Genomic DNA, 18312 nt, shown 5'->3' on the forward strand with positions numbered 1-18312 from the left:
TAGGGAGGGGCCGCCCCCGGGGTGCCCCCCTCTGGATCCGCTTATGAAAACTTCAAAAGAAAGTTTAAGTACCTTCTGTTTTTATTATAGTCTATCGGGATTCGAAAATGTCAAGAGAGTTAGAATGTATATCCCTTGAAATATCAAGTATGATGATTCATGCAGAAAATATAAAACATAAACACTCCATCATTCTGTACGGAAGAGAATGTACGCAATAACAAGTCAAGGTGACGTCTCAGACTGTAAACAATGATCTATGAAGCCAGTACCTATCTCTTCAAAGACCTACAAAAAAGCAGCAAGACATAAGAATATCTTAATTTCGTATTTTTTTACTGAATATTACCTGGTCAGAGGATGTGACATACCCGGCTTCTAGAGGGTCGCAGTCGGCATAGAAGGCGTAAATCACGAGGCCACAAAATAAGGAGAGTGACGAAAACAACATGTAGAGGGGGATTCCTACCAGCGAAGTTCTAGAAAATATTTAGAAGATAGAAGATGTCTAGCAAAAACAAACTTGTTCGTAATTAAGGAAAACTTGAGCAAATAGGCAGTAAAATAATGGAATAGTGCACTATAGTTGCTGTAGATTTATATTGAATGTAATCTCATTGAACTGACTTGAAGTGAAGTCATTTCTCATATTTCATGACAAAAACCAAAAGCGATGCATATCACAGGACAGAAACAATATCAAAGTCATCAGATTACATTAAAAAAAAGATAGAAACGTACAGCTACAAAATATAAATGCGATGAAAGAGCAAATAGACAATACAAGTTTAGTGTATATCTTTAAGTAAATGTAGGAACGATTAGGCTTGAATCCATTACGAATAAGAATGTGAAATATAATGGAACCCGTAAACAACAACAACAACAACAGAAAAAAAGCAATGCTTGCTTTGACTACTCGGTTCTTAAAGTTGAATGCGTTTCATAGAGTACAATATAGATTGCAAAATTACATGAGACAAAAGATACTATATATCTGCTTATATCAATAATGAACAACAAAAATTAAAGACGGAAAAGGAAAGAAAGGTGAAAGTATAACGTACCATGTTCACATCACTTAAAAAAAATGTTCCTTACACTCAGGAGTGAAAAATAAAATTGTATAGAACAAAATAAAACTATCTCAATCTCCCAATAATGAAATATACATAAAATATATACGAAATGTATAAAGATGAAAATAATATCATTGTTGCTCAATATTGAGTGACAGATTGAATTTATGTTTTCTACCTTTTAATTTTCTTGGAGGCTCATTTTGTGGTTTAAAACAGAACGTAAAATGTGTCAGAATAGGAAGCGCACGCACGTATATACACGTAGAAAAAGCCCAGTATGGAAAGAGCGATGAAAGCATGACATTTTCTTGAACTTATAACTAGATTGTATTTCGTACCATAGTTATATCGAATGATTCACTAGCACTTCTTTGATATCAGTATAGAAAGAAGAGCATGTAATGGGGAGAAGTGAAGGATCCTCACTTTCAAGAGAGAGGAAGAAAGGAAGAATAAAACCTCACGATTTAGCTGTCTTCAGAGATGAGCAGCTGAGGTAACGCTGTATGGACACTTGGTTGACCGCAAAGACTGAAAGCCAGGTGAAATTTCCACCAATCAGCAGTGACCACACTGTGTGCCTGACGGTCGGGTCGACGCGGATGCTGACGCAAGAGAAAGTGTACAGGATGTATAAGTGATGCGTGGCAAAAGTCTACAAGGAGACATGGTTTGCAAATAAAGCCAAAAGCTAGTTCTCATACGGGTCTCAAAATATATCTTCCGCCAATCGGAAGTCGCCTACAATATACATCGAACGGGTCTACCAAGAGACTTGTCTGGCTGACGCGATTTGTAAAGATAATGAGTTATTTTGATTTTTTTTTTTTTTGATCAGAGGAGTAGGTTGCAGTAACTATCGTTTGCATAAGACCGTTATTTGTGAAACGCTCTTTCCATTTAGTAGCGGCTCAGTAGGTAGGACGTAACGTGATGATCAATAACTATTGCGATCCCCTTGCAATCGAATTTTCCAACAAGTTGCATGTGGACGTACATGTAAATAAGCACTGAAATTGATCAGTGTTTTAGTATAATAGTAGCCATGATAAAAAATCATGGGCGTACATAGTCCCATGTACGCCCATGATTTTTCATCGTGGTTACTACTAAAACACTGATCAAATCAGTGCTTATTTATTTACGTCGATTTAGGGCAATTTGTCAATCAGTTGCAATGAAAACATCTCAACGGAAGAATTTCATGAATTTGAATAAATACGCAGTACCCGCTGCATGCTATAAGGATTAGAACCAACAATTGTTGTCGGGCGAAAGCTCGGTGGTCTAGTGGAGATGACGCCTGTCCGGTGATCAGGAGGTCGTAGGTTCGAATCCTGCTCGAGTATGTACGCCCATGACTTTTTATCATGGCTACTACTAAAACACTGATAAATTCAGTGCTTATTTACGTCGATGTAGGGCAACTTGTCTTGAATGCTTTGAAAACATCTCGCCGGAAGAATTTCATGAATTTGACTGTATATTTGAAAGTCTTTTCTTACTCATCAAAGACGATCCGTCCTCCCTCCTTGTTGATCGCCCAGATCGTCGAGAACCCTGCTTTCTTAACGACGCCGTAGATGGCTACGACGAGGAGACAGCCGATCATGACCACAGCCTGGAAGACGTCGGTCCAGATGACTGCCTTGATGCCACCCTTGGGGAGAATCAAGTGTTGGATATTGATCAGCGGCATGATACCTGTTGATAGTAATCGACCCCCCCCCCCTTCCTTCTACTTTAAAGACTGTTATATTGTAGCGCTGAAACATTAAACGGGGATCACCTGTATACAGGAAACCCATCTATTTCATTACCATTGTCATCGCCCTATACAGATCATTCGTTTTATGACGGAAAAAACCCTAAAATTGTTTGAACTTGAAGGTAAGAGATTGAAGGTAAGAAGACCAAAGAGACACTCACTTTTTTTTCTGATTTGCTATGTTGTATTGGAATGAATTAGAACATTGAATTTTAGTTCTGAACAAAAAAAAAAGTTTGAGTCCTTTGAGTTTTAGTTCTGCATGTATAGATGTTGATTTATAAGAATCAGATCTATTTCTTTCTTTTTTGGGGGGGGGGGGGTGGGATTACATAAAAAATGAGCAGAGATTGAATGTATTATTTACAAACAGTCGATTAGTTTGGGAAATTTTGGTATATCATGTGAATTAACATAATAGCGACTGGATAAATGAAAACGTTCAATTCTGTCCTCTTCATTTTTTTTTTTTTTGGGGGGGGGGGCTGTCGAATAAAGTTTGTTTTCATATACATCATCTATTTATTGTTTGTTGTGTCGTTTGATTATTTGGATAACGTGTTTTTATGATGGTTGTCAGGTACGATTTATAACCCCTTCAGAATTAAAGACCCACTCACATTATACACCTGACGCCATCACCCTAGTAAAGCTTTGCGTATACGAAGATGTTCCCTTGCACCATGCGTTATAAATATCTCTCTTAGGGTGGGATTTCACGGAGCACGCGAACGATTTGCGAAGGACGCGAATGGCAAAATCCAGCATCCGCATTTTGGTCTGCAAAAGATCGCCAAACGAACGTGAGGGTTCGGAAGCGTCGTCAATTGTTCGCGAATGTCGTTTTTACTTCGGCGAGAATTTCAAAAAAGTTTGAAATTTTCTGCGAACCTTTTCCGCACACTTGGTCGTGATTTGCTCGTGAATTGTTCTCGAAAGTGTCTTTAAAGCCTCGTCATATGCGCAAGACCTTCGCAAGACACGCGCGATGTTCGCAAAATGTTCGTGAAACCCCAAACAGACTCCGAAACTTTGAAAAATGTCTCGCGTATGTTACGCGAAATCTGCGAAGTTTTTCCGATCATTTTACGACGTAATCGCAAACTCTTCGCGTACCTTTTGAGACATTCTCGCGAACGTTTAGCGCACGTTTGGGGAATGTATGACATATACGTTTTCTACAAATAAAAATCGTAGCATACACCTAAACATCAAACAATTATCAACAACTATAGTAACAAAAGAAATGAAAGACTAGCAAAGAGAAAGAAATGTTTGATATAAAAAAAATCGCAGAATACAGTTAAAATTAATCTAAAGTATGTAAAATTTCATTTGAAGTATAGAGATTATGTGTTGTAGGAACTGCAAAAAAAAAAAGATCATATGCTTTACTAGTGGAGATAAGTCCTAGGAAAAAAAATGTAGGCAAGCACACAATAGAAAAATGAGAGAAAAAGAAAGGAGAAATAGAGGAAAGAAAAAAATTTAACTCAAGACAGCTTCCACCTCTCCTTGGGTACATTTTCTCCCATGATTATTGAAAATTTTTCGTTGTTCGCATTTCCTTCGCGTGTTCTTCGTGTACGTAACATGCTGTACTTTAGCAATGATACACACGACATTCGCACATACGTCGTGGAAACTTCGCACAAATTGCGCAAGAATAGTTTTCGGCTTCATTGTCGGAAAACATTCGGAGAAAAACTTTTCCGAATGTTGGATTTTGTCATTCCCGTCCTTCGCAAATCATTCGCGTGCTCCGTGAAATCCCACCCTTAAACTTTACGTTAAGTGTACTCTTTGTGTACATTTAATATGATTTTGCATTTTTCTTTACATTTTCCTACATTGTATGTTCGAACGTATGTATCAATGTATCACTTAATGTAGCCCCTACATCAATTTAGATAGAGACCCTAATCATTATCTGCACTTGATAGAATTCTGTAACGTTATAATTTGATAAAGATAAACAGAAAAGAACTGGCTTGAACCGAAGTTGGAAATGGGTGGTATACAGAATTCAAAGAAGTATAATTTACAATTTCATGATAGTACGTGGATTTCACTAAAAAGACTTGTTGTGTACTCCGTGGTTATTCATTTTAGACTGTGCCATAGTGATTGTGAACATAACATTACCGCCCTTTTCTTATCACTATAATTAGCGATGAGTGCTCGTATGAAGATCCATATACATGGAGAGAAAAACATGTAATTTTACATACACTGTATCATGACAATACTTGCAAAAAATTCGAACGTTAGCACCATCCAAGCTCTTAATTCAAGGCTTTTGCGGAAACAAATCAGTTCAGAAGGGGAACAATGTTTATTTCTTTTCTTAAAATGCATGACCTAATGTAAGATAAATGTATATGAGCTTTTCGATTTTGCTTATCACAAAACAATGATAGTGGAGCGTGACATTCAAACAAAATATGGCAGTTTATACGGCAGTTTATTTGAGCTGTTTATGACTGTATTTGTTTTCCTGATACACCCCATGAAATATTATGTCGATTGTTTCAATAATGACCTACAGCAGGGAATAGCATTTCTATGTGATATGGCAAGCAAATAGTTCCAGAACATGGCACATGTGCATACAAGTATCAGTACAGTGGACTTTCCACAGGTCATTGCTCATAGTTTCGTGTGATCAGATCGAATGATTGCAATAAAAAAAACAACTATAGTCACACTCACTAAGGCTGTGTAGAAGGTACATAAAGCACCGATGAGGAGAACTATTAGCCACCAGTCCATACCAGTCACTGCAGATATTAAAGGGATCGGTCGTGAGAATATCATATCACAAAACAGAGCAGTTGCTTGTCAAGACGTGTTCAGAAAGACATCTAAACAATTGGATAGGGATGACAGCTAAACATTAAGGAACAGAATGAAAGCTATGATCGTTGATCGTGATATCCTTTATTCGTTTGTTTTACTACGATATTTCTTTTAAACTGATAATGCAGTCTATAGATGATAGGCCAATTAGAACGGGTGCACCGACACCCACGAGCCATACAGCCCACGAGTCATACAGCTCACAAGTCATACAGCCCATGTGTTATACAGCCCACGAGTCTTACAGTCCATTGGTGCGACATTAAGCTAACAGGGCCCACGAGACCGACACATTAAGCCCTGTGTTATATCTGTCGAACTCGTGGACTGTTTTTACCTAGTGTCGAACTCATGGGCTGTATGAACCGTGAGCCGTATGACTCATGGACCTGTTTTCACGTCGAACTCGTGGGCTGTATGACTCGAGGGTGTCGGTGTAGTGGGATGACCTCACAAGAACAACAGTGCAACTTCGAACTAGTAAGATTTATGGCGTTACATAAGTAGGCCTAACAACACGACTTGTTAATTCTGTAGTTATTGAATGGTATACTAATTTCACAGCTGAAACCTACTTATGATATTGATTGTGGTTTTGTTAGTAGAAGAAATAGTTCAATTGCACAACTTCATAGAGAGTGTTTTAGGACAGATTTGCTGCGTGGATTCTGAAGTTTGATGCCGTTTTTTCCGAGAAATATATTCATAGTGTTTCAGTTTTAACCAACTAACAACAAAGCAAACAGTTTGCCAAACCAACCAAAGATATTCCCCGTGAGCTTGACCATTTTTTCCACTTTTCTTTTCCACGCACTTGATTTAAACTTGACCTCCAGTATTCGTAATTTATCCAGACTTCCTTAGCACGCACTGTAAATCCAGCATACTTTATGGTTCATCAATAATGTAGTCTTTGTATTCTCAAGTGAGCCTTCTTACCTGCACTTGTTGCTAATGATGGTGTGTAGAGCACAACTGACATGTACATCACCTTCACAAGATAAACGAAGTAAACTCACAATTACCTCCGCGAAGTCATCGATTTCTTCTTTTTTCTTTCATTTTATGCCAATTTTGTTTATTCTTAAAAGCTATGGGGCTTTCGTTGTATCATAGAATGGGAGAATAGAATGAATGCGCCGTGAAATATGTGTGCGTGAATTGTGAACTTTTTTTTTGGATGAATACTTCAGTTTTTCTATACATCGACAGTATGATCGGTGACACCAAGCTACGGTAGAGTTGCGACATTTAGAATAGTCTGCTCGATAATTCGCTTGTATGGGTGCCAAAAATATAGTGTACATTGTATTTATGATAATAACAAGAGATGCCATGAGTTTTATTTTCATCTCCTTCTAGACTACACTGAGCCATTAATTTTGTTTGAGTATTCCACCACGGCATTACGTTAGTTCTTGATCTACATGAGTGTGTTCTACCCCATGAGCAACAAAGCTGGGGTTCTGTTATAGGATTCCAATAAAAAAGTGAAAAAGAATGTTCAGGTATCCTACGAGCATACATTATCACACATACGACACCCATACAAATGAAGAAATGTGGACATTCTCTACTGCGGATGGTTGCGACAAATCAAAGATATCAAATCGATGTTAATTGGTTTTGAAAGGAAAAAAAAACTTTCAAAAAATGAACCTTCAGTTATGTAGGGCCTGAAGCCTATATTCGATTTTTATATCATGATCATATATAAAAGAAGAACTTCAAAATGATGTGTGTATTTATCTAACATCATCATTATTTACTCGAAGCTGTAAAAACACTTCAACGTTCTATAAAAGCCTCGGAAATGTTTGCATCCGAACATGGGGGACTTTAAAAAGTATGTTTTATGATTGAGTAAAGAATAATCTGTGATCTTTGGGCTAAAAGTATAAGCCTACATCGGACAAAGGCTAGCTCAAACTGTCAAAGTGTGATAACGATTTCGAACTTTCAAACCATGCACTTCTTACATGAAGCGATCCATTGCGTTGTTAGTTCCATACTACTTGCAACATGCCGAAAATGAAAATGAAAGGCCATAAATAGACAGATTACTTTGTTACCTGATATATATAGTTGTTGCATGCTTTTTTATTTCTTTTCTTCTTTCTCTCACTTAGACAATTAATCCTGTTTACAGGGGTAAAGATGGTGCTTTTAGAGTATACCTCCATAGGTACTAATAACATGTAATCATTGCTGATTTCGTGTTTTTATTTACTTATCATAATTTTATTAGCCTTGTCCGAGAAATCAGCAGATTAAATAAGCATGTAATATCTCTTTCCTTTTTCACGCACAATCTATAAGTGACTGGAATAATGCTTCCAACATGAGCAGATCTGTTGTTTTAAGTCTAAAAAGAAATCATATATATATATATATATATATATATACATATATATATAATTATTATCATTATAATTATTACTATTATTATTATCATTATCATACTTACATATATCATAATAAGTATCAAAGAGAGAAAGAGATTAGGGAGAGAAAAAAAAAAGATAGCTTACCATGTAGACTAGGAAAAGGGTTAACCCAATGACTCGGACAGCCCAGTTGAATCTCATCTCCAGATACTGATGAGAAATTAAGTAGACAAATCTGTGAGGCTGTGCTTTTTTCCTTTTCTTGTTTCTACACATCTCACCATTTCGAGTGTTATATCTTTTGTAGAATAATCTCGCACTCACTACAAATTCAAAGGCGCCCTTTATTAGAAATTACGATGCAGTAGTCAAAGCAGACAAATTTTCACTTGACGCTTAGTTACACTGTGTTTTATTTTACCGTTTGTATTATATAATTGTTCTTATTAATTTTATACGTAAAAGAAATACTAGCATTTAAACGTATATCATTTTTAATGAGATGCTTGCGATATACTTGTCGATTCATGTAGAAGTTGTCTGTGTTGTTTATGACATAATTATGACATTCTTCTTTTCTTCTGCAATGCGTAGCTCGAAGAAAATACTGTGAAACACATACAGAAATTGCAAGTTAATAGCATGACAAAAACAAACAAACAAACAAACAAACAAACAAGAAAACATGAACAAAACAAAACAGACAAAAAACAAACACTCACTGCATAAATAGAGCTGAGCTTTAAGTTGTAGAAGAGTGGGACATAAATGTGTGCGGTAATGAGCATGGTTATTGGAAAGATGAGCACGGAGTAGCAGTACATGGTCCCAAAGGAGTATGTCTCGGCTGGATTTCCCAGGATGGCGATCGCCGAAATCCAGCTGGCAAGCAGCGAGAAACCGACGGGCACCGGGTTCATCCTGCGATCGGCTACGAAGAATTCCTCCGTCGTCGACTGCTTGCCTCCCGTGAGCGCGTGGTACAGGCCGATGACGGCGGATAGAACGAGAACGAGCGCGAAAACAACATAATCGAAAACTGATAGCGTGGCCATCGTGAACGGAAGAAAATCTGATTTCGGGAGATATTCAGTGCGGGCCTCTAGTTTGCTCCGAGTACCACCTGTACGAACACTGCATTGTCAACGAGATAGGACCAATACCATAGCATATAGTGGCGGATTGGGGGGGGGGGGGGAGTCACCGGGGGCGCGCCCTCCTTTAAAATATAAGTAAATATAAAAATTGCAATGGGCGTGTGCGAACCCCCTTTTTGTCAACCAGAAAATTGCTTGTCAGCTGATTAAACCCGGAAGTGGGGCACAAGAAATATTTTTCCGCCCCCTCCCCTTTATGGAATTCCTGGATCCGCCCCCTGGCAGGTCATAGTAACTATGTCACTCTGCATTATGGGGGCGTGTGACGTTTTGATTCAGAACGGTACGTGTTATTGTAAGTTGGCGTCTGCAGGCCAACGTCACGTGGACAGACTTCAGGCACGCCCGAAGCAGTTTTCAGGGTTACGTTCCGTTATTCCAAAGATTCGTTATTCCGAAGGTTCGCTAATCCGAATATGAGCCGAGGTTCGTTACTCTGAAGGTTCGTTCATCCGAAAAAGAAGAAGAAAAAGACAATCGCTTTTCCTAAAGTTCGTTTATCCGAAAACGCAATAAGGTTCGTCATTCCGAAGGTTTGTTAGTCCGAATCCCTTTCCACATCCGGACTAACGAACATTATGACATGTATAATCAGGTTTATTTCGGACTATTGAACCTTCGGAATAACGATCCTCATTTCATCATCTGACTAAAAATCCTTTGGAATAACCCCATAAGCGTTTGGATTGGCAAAACCTATTTTCATTTCGGAAAAACGAACACCCATAGGTACAAGAAAATTAAAGTGTTTCGGAATAACGAACATCACCCTTTTTGGATTGGGGTGGGGTGGGGGCTTGGGGGCTCATACAATTCCACACTCACCCCTAGACCATACCCAGGTTAAATACACAACATTCATACACCTACACATTCATACATAACACACACAGGTATAAAATGTATAGGGGAGACCGGGTCTAATTGTTTGACGGCTATAGTTAAAATCATTTTCTCAAACTGTAAACAAGAGATGGCGTTTAAAGTTATATCACATCAATTGGAACTTTTTTTTTCCCGTATAGCTGTTCATCTAGTGAATCAAAATTAATTGAACTACATACCTGTTGCTTAGACCCATTTATGATTTGCATTCGAAAACATTTATTCTTAATTTCCCTTTCATCCAGTAACAAATAACGAGGGATGACATTACGTGTAAATATTGTTTCCCAACCAACCACTGCAATAGTGTATGAATTGCTTTGGCATCTTTCCTGTCCATGAAATTTGAGACAAAAGACTTCATGAGACCTCCAAGAAGTCGAAATACGACAAAGAATTATTCAACCTGATTCTCAAGAACGTCGTACTAAGCAGGTTCCTGCTCCGTGTTGTTCTGTTCGTAATGCAGCGGGCTATTTGCATTTATTACCCACTTGTAAACTTAGATTGGTGTCATTATTGTTTGATCTTCATTTCAGTAAAACTGAATTTCAAACCTGAATTACCTATAGTATGATGATGCCAAGTATGTCAGACTTGTAGAAGGCTATTCAACAGATCCAATCCCGAGCCTGAAGAGTTCAATGTGATGTACCCACGGGGTGGTCAATTTATGCGATCTGAATTAAATTTATTATTCTTCTGTTTCCAGTGATCATTGAACTTAGACTTGAAGGCGTTAACTGATGTTGCCTCGACAGCATCAGTACAAAGGCTATTCCAAGAATTCTCTGCTCGCTGGCTACACTGAGACACCTTCATTTACAAAACCAGGGAGGTGAGAGGAAACTCACCTCCCTGATAAAACTTACAATGTTGTAAAAGCTTAGAATGAACTTCATTAACTACATGTATGAGTTCCAAAATCAATGGCAATAAGCTCATAACTTTGAAGTGACCATGATTTTTATCAGGTCTTCTGCAAGTCAAGTTGTATAACAAAACCTATTGGTACAACGAACAATTTCAGTGTGTGCAATAAATTAAACCAATCTGTTAGAGGTGTTCATAATTTTACATGTGTTCACGCACTTGGCCCAAACGTTTTGAAAGAAAAAGAAACACGCAAAAATTAAATAAATAAATAATAATCATTTATAAGGCGCTTAATACAGATGTTTCTATGCGCATAGTTTACCGGAAAAATTAATATTTATACCAGAATAATACAAAAATACCAAAATACAAGTACAAAAATACAAAAAAAAAAAAATAGATACAGTGTATAATTACGATAAATAATAAAAGTCGAAATCAGTGTGCACCTCCATCGACCGACCCACAACTGGACTATTCCAAAGGACTATCTACTAAAAAGATAAGTCTTCAGCAAAATCTTAAACTGATTAACGGAAGTGGCTTGATGTATATAGGCGGGTAGAAAATTCCCGAGAGAAGGGGCAATTGTAGAAAAAGCACGATCACCGTATTTTGTGGAAGTACGTGGTCCAGGAGTCAATTGCATTGTAGATGATGAACGCAGGGATCTTGAGGAAGTAATGGAACGTAAAGAAACAAGATCTGTGAGATACCTGGGGGCTTGCACTTTAAGAACTTTAAAAGATATGCGGTGACGTATGGGAAGCCAGTGGAGAGAACGGAGGATTGGAGTTATGGGCTCGGATTTCCTGGAGAGGGAGACAAGTCTTGCGGTAGAATTTTGTACCCGTTGATGTGGGAATATATGTGTCTGAGGGAGGTTAGAAAATATGGAATTGCAATAATCTAGATGACAAGAAACAAATGCATGAGTTAATTTGGCAGTTGTAGGTCGGTCAAGTAGTTTCCTCATCTTCCCAATTTTGAACAATCCAAAAGATGCTGCCTTACAAATGTGCTTAATGTGGTGTTGAAGGGTAAGGTTTTTGTCAATGATCAAACCAAGATCGCGTACCCATTCACTACACTTGGTAGAAACATTATCAGAAACTAAATCTGGGAATGAATTGGTGTTTCTATGTTTGGAATATATATGGATCATCTCTGATTTTTGTTCATTGAGGCAAAGCTTATTGTTTGAGGACCAGATTTTGATGTCCTCAAGACAGTTCTGAAGTTTTTGAGCTGCTTCAGCCTTCTCATTTGGTTTGAGTGTAACATAAATCTGTGTGTCGTCAGCATACACCAAATGCTGAACGCCTTGGTGGGATTCAATGACTTTGGACAATGGACTGGTATATAGAAGAAAAAGGAGTGGCCCAACCGCAGAACATTGCGGAACCCCGCAGGTCAGGGGGAATGGTGAAGACAGCGTGTCATTGATGATGACTCGTTGAGTACGGCTGTGAAGATATAAACGGATCCAGTCAAGAACAATTCCGGATATCAGGAAGTCTTTTTCAAGGCGGCGAAGTAACACACTGTGGTCAATAGTGTCAAAAGCAGCTGTGTAGTCCAGAAGTATTAACGCTGCTTCATTTCCCTTGTCTACGGCCAGTAGAAGATCATTGAGAAGTTTAACCAAGGCAGTTTCTGTGGAATGATGATTTCGATATGCGGATTGAAAAATAGGAAACATGCCGGATCTTTCAAGGTAATCTTTGAGTTGTGATGACACAATCCTCTCCAAGACCTTACCCAAAAATGGAAGATTAGCGATGGGTCTATAATTGTTGAGTTCATTTGGGTCAAGTGAAGACTTCTTCAGGAGAGGGAGGAGTAGAGATGACTTAAATGGTTCTGGGACGAGACCAGTGGACAGAGAGAGGTTGAACAACTTGGTAATGACAGGAAGAATATCATCCAGCGTGTCCTTCAACAACCAGGTAGGTATTGGGTCCAATTTACAGTACTTCGGTGGTAGTGATGCGATAAGTTCCTTAACTTCCAGATCAGATACAGGACAGAATTCTGACAGTTGAAACCGAGATGGACCAACCAAGGCTGCGGTTGATGACACTGGAACAGAGTCGGGGAAGGCAGATATAACGTTGGATACCTTCTCAGCAAAAAACTTTGCAAATTTGTTTGCAAGTTCAGAGTCCAACGAGTGTTCAGGAAGAATCAGTGAGTGATTTGATGAGGAGAGTGATTTCACAAGACTGAATAGTCTCTTGGTGTCAGCATCAGCGATGAGATTCTTAAGGTAAGTTGACTTAGCCTTGAAGATGCATTCGTAGTATGATTCACACTCGTAACGATACTGTTCCCGATCAAAACAAAGTCCTGACTTGATCATTCGACGTTCTGCCCGGCGTCGTCTCCTCTTTGCCTCTCGAATCTCGTCATTGAACCATGGTGCTTGAGGTCTGATCGTTACAGTTCTCACCTGGAGAGGAGCGTACCTATCTAACAGAGAACGGAGACAGGTGTTGTAATGATCAGCAACTTCAGAAGGACAAGTCAGATCAAGAGAAGAACTGACAAACAAGTCAATGTCACTACGTAGAGAGTCCATGTCGATGTTGCGAAATTTTCTGTAGCTCACGTGTTTCTTGGGATTCTGCGGCCTTGTGAGGTTTGCTGAGGCAACAATTGCAGAATGATCTGAAGGTAGCGAAGATAACTATGCTGACACGGTGGATGATATCAGAGTCTGAGTCTCTAGTGCAGAGTATGGATTATAGGTCCAGAGTATGACCGGCGCGATGAGTGGCACCTTGGACATGCTGCTTGAACCCCAGAGAATCAACTCCATCCATGAAAGACTTTGCAAAATTATCATTGGGATCATCTACATGCACATTAAAATCACCTAAGAGTACAGGTAAGTAATCACTAACACTTGCGCCTTCAAGAAGAGTGAGGAACTCTTCCAAGAAGGTCCGACTTGAGAAACTGTCACTTGTAGAAGGAGGAGGACGATAGATACAATATAACCTAACTGCAGAGGATGAAGTAAGGTTAAGTGTTAGATCAAGCAGCTCAAATGAAGAAAAAGTGTGGTTTGTATTAACAGTGCACCGTACTGTCGATCTATAAAGTACAAAAATGCCACCACCTCTAGAAGATACACGGGGTTGACGAGTAAAATCATAATTAGGCAAAGATGATCTAAGATTTGCCAAAGCGTAAGCATCTCTACTCCTATCCCCAGAGAGAGCCATGATTCAGTTATGACTACGACATCAAGCTTATTGTCTACAACTAAATCAGTAACTGCATGAATCTTATTGGTCAAGGACCGTGCATTCCACAGGCCGAGTTGCCGATCTTTTGCCACATAACCATAATGATCATAACAACAGAGCTGCTAACAACAAAATGCAGATTAATCTACATTGCAATCAATAAATACAGCATCTTTGACGTGAATATTATAAGTACACCATTCGTCCGGGTAAAGCATACTGTCATAGAGGGATGCTTCTTTAAATTTGATCGATGACACGCCATTTGTCAATGCAGCAAGAGCAACATGTCTTTGTACGGCCTATAGCACGCACTGACAAGATTATAAATTTTCCATCTTGAAATATCTGGACTCGACAGGCTTACACCGTAGCTAATTGTCATTTTCCAAGATAATTGTTTGTGTCTGTTTGTTTGTTTGTTTAGCATCACACGCTTACCGGAACCTCCATCCGACCTCTCAGTATACTCTCATCGCTGATGACATGACAACGAATAAATCACCAATAAAGTACAGTAAATGTGTATCACATGATCATGTTTTAATACGCCGATCCCATGCACGATCATATCTTACCCCATATTTCCATGAACTCAAGTTGACCCACAAATGACAAGGGATCAAAAAGACAAATCAGTCTCAAAAACTTGACACAAACGATTGAAAGCTATGGAGTGATACATTCTCTTGACAGACATATGTTTGTGTTAATGACTTCACATTCTCTCTTAAAAATGGTCATGAAAGAACAAATGTATTTTATACATAATTCATGTCGTGAACTATATATGTTGTGCAACCAACATATAGTTTTGTACATGTTTCATGTCATGAATTATGATGTATATGTTGTGAAACATGCTTGATTTCAAATAATGCATGGTGCAAAAATCACATTTTTAACAAAATGTACAAATCCCATTCTATGGCCATACACATGTACAGAGTTCATTGGCCTACTTGTGGAAATGTGAGCAAGTCTTCAACAATTGTAACAGCATTTCTTGTGAAGATCGTAAAACAATGAATAATCTGTGAGCCCTGAAATCCATCTGATGTGTGTATGAGTGAGTGCATACAACCCTTACATATGAAAAAGTTGAGCAGAACTTCTGAGGACCTACCATACAAAAGTATAAAACATGCAACCTTAATATTGGCACCAATTATCACTGGGGCAAGGTTACCGCAATGAACCTCTTAGAATAAAACATAATTATTCTCTTTCCAGAGGACAACACAAAGGATTCATAAAAATATGAATATACTGTGTTGATTTGACAGTTATTAATACAAACAGCACTAATCACATATCATGGCATGAAATCACAATGTATCATCAGCTACAATCATACTGAGCACTATCTAAGGTCAGACACAATTACACTTTCTCTTGACAGAAGGGAATAGATTCATAATTTGATCATCTCTCATACTAAGCTGGAATTGGCATGGTATACAATGAGCACCTGACAGGACAGCTCAGTCAGTTCATGCCAGAAGATGAGAAAAAAAAGATGCTTCCTTAAAGTCAAATGAAACCCAAATATATGTATTGTGTACTGAATGAATGGAGCAATATTAGTAGAACACATCAGTGAAGTTTGAGGAAAATTGGACAATCCATTCAAAAGTGATAAAGTTTTAAAGTTTTGGTGCAGCCATCGCTGGTTAAGACTACAATTCAATAATCCACATATCATATACGATGTACATTGTATTTGGATATCATTCCTCCTGATCTTCCTATGTATGCTTGATGCACTACTGCATGTCAAAAACTAGCTTACAGCTCCCCTGACAAGCTTTGCTGTTGGAGGATGCTCTCGGCACCTATCCAGTCACTTTAATTTGAGTCAAGGTGAAGCGGAAATCAAAAGGATTCGTTCTTGTGGGCTGAGAGCACAATACACCAGTCAAACTGCAACTTATGAAATCAATCACAAAGACCTAAAAAGTCTTGTTTCATACTCATTACTCTGTGGTGAGTTGCTAGTAAAGGTCCTTCACTCTTACTCATTCTGCATTCATCTTATTATTCTTTGCCAGACTGACACGCTGACTACAGCATGCTGGTGTGAACTCCAACACCTCTTCAACTCTAAATCACCTTGCTTCCATGAAAAAAAAAAGTACCCGATTCAGACCATAATTATGAAGAGGAAATTTTATAGGAATATTTATAACTAAAAATAAGACCTAACTTGGGCAATATCAAAATTCAGTTCTGTGACAATGTGCCATATATTGCATGTCCCTGCATTTAATGGGGACCAAACTCCAAACAAATAGGACCTACTTCGCTCACACTCCTTTTCAATGATAATGATGGCAATTTTGACAAAAATTCTGCAAGTGCTATACATGACAATCAGCTGACAAATCAATTACTTACAATACTTTGAATCACAGATGTGTCAGACATTCACAAAATTGACACAAATGTATTACACTGTACATACTTTTACTTTGTATACCCGCAAAAAAAAAAGTACATGCATACTTTGAAGTATCATGTATCTGAAAGGAAGAGATTAAATAATAATAAATTTGTAACAAACTTTTCCAGCATTCAGAAAAAACTCACACAGACTGTTGCTATCATGAAGTATCTGTTTCATAAAATTATGCTTACAGTTTCATATTCACTTGTAATGCACACTTTATGGCATTGCAAACGGAAACTGCTAAATTCTTTTTTCTTTGGGTCTTTGTTAGTACTGTATTCAACACAGCAATAATACTTTCAATGATATCGTGCCCATGGAAATAACACAGATTTCCTGAATTAACATACAGCTAAGGAAGAACACATAAACATCCCTATCAAACTAATACAACATGTTCATTGACCAGTAAAAAGCCAAGAAGTGCCAAAATGGACATGACATATTGATGTCACACTAAAATGTTGTGAGTCATTGGTGAACACAGTGCAATCAAAGAAAAAAAAAAAAAACCCACCTAAATTCAAGTAACATTTGATATAAATACCAACTTTCATGACATCTTGTGGTCAAAGACAGTTATCGATCTCGGAACATCACGGCCATTGCAAGATCACCAAGATTTAAATGGTTTACAGCTCTCATAATGAACGCATCTGTGACTCTACATCTCATACAAACGCAATGAATACTTATAATCCACCTACCCATCACCTCTGCAGCACACCACAATTTTTATCTCTTGGAAGTCTCATGGAAGGAGTGTTGAGTCATGTTTGACATGAACAATTCTCTCCCTACCAAGCACCATGTGAAAACATACCCACTATACAGGGTGTATAAAAAAAAAAAAGTTACACTTTTGAAAAAAATTGTCTAAATTACATTTCAAAATATATGGAAGATTTATTCATATTTATGGAAGCCCAATAGTCTCATCTATCAGGTGCAATCAACAAAACAAATTTTTGTTCACACTTGGCTGAACACTGACGCTCTTTGTCCAGAGTGTGAAAAATGACTTGCGCCAAATTGAAAGATGGAAAATTCAGCTAGCAGTCCAACTAAATGCTCCCATTCAAGCAAATTGCTCTGTTGCTTAAAGCTTTGATGATGTTACGATAGCCTGAGATTTTTTGTCAGCTTTAACATAATTTCAATGATATCCATTTCTAAATTAATTGGTGAGAATTAGAGTTTGTAAGTACTTCAAGATCTTTAAAGCACAGTTTTCACAATGCACGGACACATCAATACCATATGCCAGTTATTCATTAATGTGGTAGTGGTACCAAATTAATCAACATTCAAATCATTCATCCCATTAATCAATCAATTGATTGAGAAGTCAATCAAATCAATCAATTAATTAATCAATCAATCAATTAATCAATCAATCAATCAATTAATCAATCAATCAAACAATCTACTCATCGATACATGAGTAAAGAGGCTGGTGGTGGAAACAACAAGGGAAGAGAGCAGTGGTCATTTTTTTTGCCATTTTTAAGCCACGGGGGGGGGGGGGATATTCCCTATGTCGATCTGCCACTTTAAACATGCATACAATTGTGACTGATTGATTGATTGATTGA

The 18312-nt window shown here is 38.0% G+C and overlaps 1 protein-coding gene across 1 annotated transcript in view; it reads right to left on the reverse strand.

Annotated features, from left to right (window-relative positions):
• Nucleotides 1–9151, reverse strand: part of LOC139740666 (sodium-coupled monocarboxylate transporter 1-like) — a 32593-nt gene extending 23442 nt beyond the window's left edge. Inside the window, exons 1-7 of the mRNA XM_071651237.1 lie at nucleotides 8819–9151; nucleotides 8241–8306; nucleotides 6649–6700; nucleotides 5563–5630; nucleotides 2588–2742; nucleotides 1547–1687; nucleotides 350–479 (exon numbers count right to left, since the gene is read on the reverse strand). Coding sequence (XP_071507338.1) covers nucleotides 350–479; nucleotides 1547–1687; nucleotides 2588–2742; nucleotides 5563–5630; nucleotides 6649–6700; nucleotides 8241–8306; nucleotides 8819–9151 — 945 coding nt within the window. The remainder of the gene's footprint in view (nucleotides 1–349; nucleotides 480–1546; nucleotides 1688–2587; nucleotides 2743–5562; nucleotides 5631–6648; nucleotides 6701–8240; nucleotides 8307–8818) is intronic.
• Between the last annotated feature and the right edge of the window lie 9161 nt (nucleotides 9152–18312).

The sequence above is a fragment of the Diadema antillarum genome, unplaced genomic scaffold, assembly GCF_040938485.1.
Source record: "Diadema antillarum isolate AM-2024a unplaced genomic scaffold, OU_Dant_1.0 seq00000871_RagTag, whole genome shotgun sequence".
Lineage (NCBI taxonomy): Eukaryota > Metazoa > Echinodermata > Echinoidea > Diadematoida > Diadematidae > Diadema > Diadema antillarum.